The 6,838-nt window shown below is 35.6% G+C and overlaps 1 protein-coding gene across 1 annotated transcript in view; it reads left to right on the top strand.

Annotated features, from left to right (window-relative positions):
- The first annotated feature begins 792 nt into the window (after positions 1 to 792).
- LOC111083201 (transmembrane and TPR repeat-containing protein CG4050-like) overlaps positions 793 to 6,838 on the top strand; it is a 9,224-nt gene continuing 3,178 nt past the window's right edge. Inside the window, exons 1-6 of the mRNA XM_022379523.1 lie at positions 793 to 930; positions 1,913 to 1,999; positions 2,540 to 2,613; positions 3,609 to 3,729; positions 4,643 to 4,744; positions 5,469 to 5,552. Coding sequence (XP_022235231.1) covers positions 808 to 930; positions 1,913 to 1,999; positions 2,540 to 2,613; positions 3,609 to 3,729; positions 4,643 to 4,744; positions 5,469 to 5,552 — 591 coding nt within the window. The 5' untranslated portion in view covers positions 793 to 807. The remainder of the gene's footprint in view (positions 931 to 1,912; positions 2,000 to 2,539; positions 2,614 to 3,608; positions 3,730 to 4,642; positions 4,745 to 5,468; positions 5,553 to 6,838) is intronic.

Genomic DNA, 6,838 nt, shown 5'->3' with positions numbered 1-6,838 from the left:
CTGAAGTGACTGTTCATTAATTGTTCAACTAGTTCTCTGTTATTAAGTGACTGTTCATTAATTGTTCAACCAGTTCTCTGTTCTGAAGTGACTGTTCATTAATTGTTCAACCAGTTCTCTGTTCTGAAGTGACTGTTCATTAATTGTTCAATCAGTTCTCTGTTCTGAAGTGAGTGTTCATTAATTGTTCAACCGGTTCTGTGTTCTGAAGTGACTGTTCATTAATTGTTCAACTAGTTCTCTGTTATTAAGTGACTGTTCATTAATTGTTCAACCAGTTCTCTGTTCTGAAGTGACTATTCATTAATTGCTCAACCAGTTCTCTGTTCTGAAGTGACTGTTCATTAATTGTTCAACCAGTTCTCTGTTATTGAAGTGACTATTCATTAATTGTTCAACCAGTTCTCTGTTCTGAAGTGACTGTTCATTAATTGTTCAACCAGTTCTCTGTTATTGAAGTGACTGTTCATTAATTGTTCATCCAGTTCTCTGTTCTGAAGTGACTGTTCATTAATTGTTCAGCCAGTTCTCTGTTCTGAAGTGACTGTTCATTAATTGTTCAACCAGTTCTCTGTTATTGAAGTGACTGTTCATTAATTGTTCAACCAGTTCTCTGTTCTGAAGTGACTGTTCATTAATTGTTCAACCAGTTCTCTGTTATTGAAGTAGCTGTTGGTTAATTGGTCAGCCACTTCTCTATTTTGAGGCGACTGCTTGTTAATTCTTACTTTATTATAAAAAACAAGTTATTTTTCTTTTGCTGCATTACCCTCCGTTCACTTCCATGTGAACTGTTTCGAATATTCTATGAAGTTTGATTTTTTACCAATCGATAATCATTCTTTTGACATTCAAAGGAGTAAAGAAGCTGAAGATATGTACATCCGGGCTCTTCAGTTTGACGCCGACAACCCAAATTTATACTACAATGTAAGTTTTGTACAGAAATGTAACTTATAGTATGCAGAATATATATATATATATGTGTGTATAGTATACTTATATACAAAGATGTAACCTGGGCAACAATGTTCTCTACACAGGTGTGACATAGAAAGTTTTATTCAGAATTGTAACTTGTACCAGAACGTAAGTTTTATACAGAATTGTAAATTAAGTTGTATTCACGTTTAATACATCGAAGAAAGTTGAGATATTATGGGATTACGGCCGAAAGTACCTTTAACACTGAGATTAGCCAGTGCATTCTAATCAATAACTGTTTGTATTTTCTGGTATAATAACTTAGCTATTACTACTTAGTTTATAAAAAATTAACTATTACTACCTAGTTTATAAAAACATTAACTATTACTACCTAGTTTACAAAAACATTAACTATTAGTACCTAGTTCAACTACTATTAGTACCTAGTAAATGTTATTGGTGGTACCTAGTAAACCTTATTGGTAGTACCTTGTACACCTTATTGGTGGTACCTAGTACATACCTTATTGGTAGTACCTAGTACACCTTATTGGTGGTACCTAGTACAGATCTTATTGGTAGTACCTAGTACATACCTTATTGGTAGTACCTAGTAAACCTTACTGGTAGTACCTAGTACAGACCTTACTGGTGGTACCTAGTACAACCTTATTGGTGGTACCTAGTAAACGTTATTGGTAGTACCTAGTAAACCTTATTGGTAGTACCTAGTAAACCTTATTGGTAGTACCTAGTAAACCTTACTGGTAGTACCTAGTACAGACCTTACTGGTAGTACCTAGTACAGACCTTACTGGTGGTACCTAGTACAGACCTTACTGGTAGTACCTAGTACAGACCTTACAGGTAGTACCTAGTTTAACTAAGTGTTATTACTAATATATAAATTACCTATTATTAAGACGTAGTTATTTTCACTACACGATTGATCTTAATACAACAATGTTTTATTGTTTCATCACAGCTTGGTGTTGTCTTACTGGATCAGGGACGATATGAGGAAGCGTTGTCTTTATTTAATAGAGCTTTAGAACTGGAACCAGAACACAAGGTAAGAACATAGAACCAGAACACAAGGTAAGAGGAAGTTTGGTAACAGAAACATGGAACCAGAACACGAGGTAAGAGGAAGTTTGGTAACAGAAATATAGAACCAGAACACAATGTAAGAACATAGAACCAGGACACAAGGTAAGAGGAAGTTTGGTAACAGAAACATGGAACCAGAACACAAGGTAAGAGGAAGTTTGGTAACAGAAACATGGAACCAGAACACGGGGTAAGAGGAAGTTTGGTAACAGAAACATGGAAGCAGAACACGAGGTAAGAGGAAGTTTGGTAACAGAAACATGGAACCAGAACACGGGGTAAGAGGAAGTTTGGTAACAGAAACATGGAACCAGAACACAAGGTAAGAGGAAGTCACATTGAGGGTTAATAAGGGTGAAATATTACAGATGGTTTTTATTCAAATATTTTTTTATAAGAGCGTTTTGTACTCGTCTTAGGCTTAGCGTGTTACTTGTACGTTTTTACAGGTTTTAATTATTCTGGTCGTTCCACTAATTTCAATGCTGTTCATGTATTTCAGCAAGCCCTCATCAATTCAGCAATGCTACTCCAGGAAAGTAACTTGCAGAAGACGGAAGAAGAGGCCAGCAGGAGGTAATTATCTCAAAATGTTAGTGAAACTAAATAACATTCCGTCTTGTTAGAAGAAACAGATGGTAAGCTGAAAATAGTGACAATCCGTGCGATCTTAGTTTATGTTGTTTTATTACGTTTTAATGATAACAATGTGCTATCTGCCCCTTTTTGTTCACCTCGGGGATCGAACCCCTAATTCTGATGTTATTTTTATAAGAATATAATATACGTAGCTTCAAGAACGCGCAAGATGTCGGAATAAAAGACTTTTTTTAAGACTCATAACGTAGGTGAATTACATACGGGCTTTTCTCTAGCTTAGAATACTTTTATTTTATTTTATTTGTGAGTTCTCGGCCTTCTTACCGTAACCTGCACCGGGCAACAATGTACTGAACAATACTGTAGCACATTCAAATGAACTCATATTACTCAGTGTATTATTGCTCGATCCAGGTTCCGATAAGGCCGATAGCTCGCAAATAAAAGTATTTTATCATAGAGAGAAAAAAAACTCCGTGTATAATTCGACATAACAGAAACTTTGACGATCAAAGGAATAAAACCAATAAAGAAAAACCTGATTATATTAAACTTCTTTATACTGCTTTCCTTATTAAATGTCCATTTTTTCCTCTCGTGTGACCACTGCTTCTTTGTGCCCCGCCCCCTGGTGGCATAGCGGTGGTGCCTTTTGTGACTGCCGTAATTTTTAAAGGACGCAGATCGAGCCAAATGTTTTAAAAGTGTGTTTAGGGGCTACAAAGTTCTCTATATTGTTAGAGAAAGTACTGTTGTAGTAAAACAATCGTTGGTGTTGTTACTTGATCAGAAAATGTATTGTTGTAGTGAAAAATATTGTTTAAACTGTATTAGGTAAAACGTTTTTGTATTATATTGATTCGTTATATTCATTAACTTCAACTTGTGATTAAAAGAGCAAACGGTGTTGTGGTTAGGGTTAACCTTTATAAGGGTCACAAGTATTGTTTGAATCTTTTCCGTGACACCAGGTTTCACAAGGCTACAGACGGAGTGATGCACGAAGAAGGTGTGTTCTTCAGCCTGGGAATGTTAGCTCTGGAAAACGGAAACCCTGCAGTAGCCGAACGGTGGTTTCGTAAAGCTATAGAGGTGAGACAACCTAACAGGTTATGACGTAGAACAATAGGTTAAACTTTAGTCCTAGCATTTTACTGTGTTGTGTCCCAGAATCATTCTACCGATAAAATCAAATGTAGTAACAGATAAATCAGCATGGAGTAAATAAATATTAGCAACAAAACAATGTTTGGGGACAAGCTTATCAAGGGATAAACCACATTTACTGTTAGAAACCTGTTATTGTTAAAGCCACGCCCAAAGAGGGATAAACCACATTTACTGTTAGAAACCTGCTATTGTTAAAGCCACGCCCAAAGAGGGATAAACCACATTTATAAATCTTCTACTGTTAAAGCCACGCCCAAAGAGGGATAAACCACATTTAGAAACCTACTATTGTTAAAGCCACGCCCAAAGAGGGATAAACCCCATTTAGAAACCTACTATTGTTAAACCCATGCCAAAAGAGGGATAAACCACATTTAGAAACCTACTGTTGTTAAAGCCACGCCCAAAGAGAGATAAACCACATTTAGAAACCTACTATTGTTAAAGCCACGCCCAAAGAGAGATAAACCACATTTAGAAACCTACTATTGTTAAAGCCACGCCCAAAGAGAGATAAACCACATTTAGGAACCTTCTACTCTTTGAGAATATAGTTCTACCTTTCAGCACGTGAAATATATAATAAAGTGTCGCCCTCTGTTCTCGTTCTTGGGGGGAACGGGCAGAAATTTATTTGATTAATGACCGAAGTTTTCGAAACGAATAAAAATTAGAACGTTTTTCGTCAGTTATAAATAAAACCCTTCCGTGTCTGTCAGAGTGTCTGTAATTCAACAAGTGAAACTTTAAATCAACGTTATTATACTTGTCTCAGCCTATCGATAAATTCTGTTTCGTTGACTATTTTTTAATTGTTTTCGTTTTATTTCCAAAGATTAAACCGAGTGACCGGAGCGCCCTCTTTAACCTCGCCTTGCTTCTCACGGAAAATAATCGCCACTCCGAAGCTCTGGACGTTCTTGAGCAACTGTTGCAGGTGAGAAGCTAAACACTTTAAAATTAATTCGGAATATTATTATCAGTTTATAACAGTTGTCACTTCGAAATATCGGTTACCTTGAACTATTTATTCTGCACCATGACCGCTAAGCATGCCGGTATATATTAGTCACCATTGGTTGGTTGTAGGTGTTAGGCTAATCAACTATTACACCGGTGAAGGCGTTTGATGAACTTCCATTGGTTACTTTCAACTGTTGTTAGGGTTATTTAATTTTTTTTATATATATTGTTATCGGGTTTTTTTTTTCTATGAAAATAGAAGCGGCTATAGTGCGTGTAACAATCAACTAGGTTTTAGGTGTTTCATTTCTTTTTGGCTTTAAAGCCAGTTTCATTAACAGTACTGGCTAAAACATCTAACACATTTATTTATTCATTCATTATGTACATATATATTTATCATCATTATTTTATTTTTTACACTTGTGAGGATTGTTGTGCATTTTTATTGTAGTATATAAGCTTATAACTAAGCTAAATCCCCTAAACTGGCCGAACCTGGTGAGGTATTATTGGGATTACGACCGAAAATATCGATAGCAGCTATGGGTAGAAATACATTAGTATTTTCGAAACTGGTTCGCGTATAATTGTCAAACTTCTTTACATTTTTATCAAATAGAAACATCAAGAAGCAACTCTTAGCTAGTACGTTTCTCTCAGGCTGTTTACTGTTGATTTTTTGTTCCTCCGTCTAGCATCATACCGGTCACGTGAAGGGTCTCCTTCTCCTTGGAGATATCTACATTACTCAGATGGAAAACTTGGACGGAGCAGAAACGGTGAGAATATTTGTTTAATTCATAAACAAAAACCTGGATAATCTAGGTAGTGGCTACTGTTTTCTCACAACTCTTGAGGTTATGTTATAGACTAACGTTACTCCGTGTATTTCTAAACATATACATGTTTATAGACTTAATAGAGATTTTAATGGGATTCCTGGGATAAGCGGAACACACACACATACACACAGTCGAGGGATGAAAGCCCCACTTAGCTTAATGCCCCATGAATTTTACAGCACCGCTTGCACTGAAACCGGTGTTTAACTGACAATCCGAATTATTCTTCAGCTCCGTATCAAGTTCATTTATCACCCAAGTCAAAACATAGACCGGTTCTCTCTCTCTCTCTCTCCTCTTTCAGTGACTGTGTATACAGAGAAATAACTTAATCAGATATTTATTTATTCAACATAAGATCGGTCATAAGTAGACATACGATGAAGAAAGGATAATAAAACAGAGAAAAACAACTGGTAAAAAAGAAAACATACATATAGATGGTACGGCTTATAGCTTCAGAGTGTTGAAATCATATGTAACTAAAACACGGGGCTCCATCTGGGGATACAATAACAAAACACTACATTTCTGAAAGTAGCATGTTTTTTTTTTATAGCGTTTCGTGACTTCTATACTATAAATGTTAAATTACCATTTTTCAAAGAAACTTGAATTTACTACATATATTTCAAGATGTGTAAGCGTCCAACTAACCTTACTCGGGGGGGGGGGGGGGGTGATTTTCCGTAATAATGTTTACCGTTGCTGAATTCCAATTAATCTTACTCGGGGGGGGGTTCAGTAATAATGTTTACCGTTGTTGAATTCCAACTAACCTTACTCGGGGGGGGGGGTTCAGTAATAATGTTTACCGTTGTTGAATTCCAACTAACCTTACTCAACTTTTGTTACTTCTCTTATCTCTCTATATTTAAAATGGCGCCAAAAAGTTGTGAAATATTTTTTTGAAAAGTAATATTTTATGTTTTATATTACATGCCCCAAAACATGAAATTAAGATTCTTTTAAAAATACATTCATTAAAATATTTGCTGACGTATTGTATATTGGTTTGTTTTTGTTTTTTTCAGAAACTAACATGTAAATAGGTTATATCGTTTAGTTTCCAAAGAAGAAACTTAATAAGTTACCTTTTTTGTTATATATATATTTTTTCTGTAAAACTAGTAAGTCGTCAAGAAATTAATGTCGCGTTTTGGAACACTTTCATTAACCACCCCACAAAAAACGAACATCATGTATAATAGTTAAACGAACCG

This window comes from Limulus polyphemus, unplaced genomic scaffold (genome assembly GCF_000517525.1).
Source record: "Limulus polyphemus unplaced genomic scaffold, Limulus_polyphemus-2.1.2 Scaffold8536, whole genome shotgun sequence".
Taxonomy (NCBI): domain Eukaryota; kingdom Metazoa; phylum Arthropoda; class Merostomata; order Xiphosura; family Limulidae; genus Limulus; species Limulus polyphemus.
The sequence above is the reverse complement of the archived record's forward strand: the minus strand, read 5'-3'. Positions and strand labels throughout refer to the sequence as shown.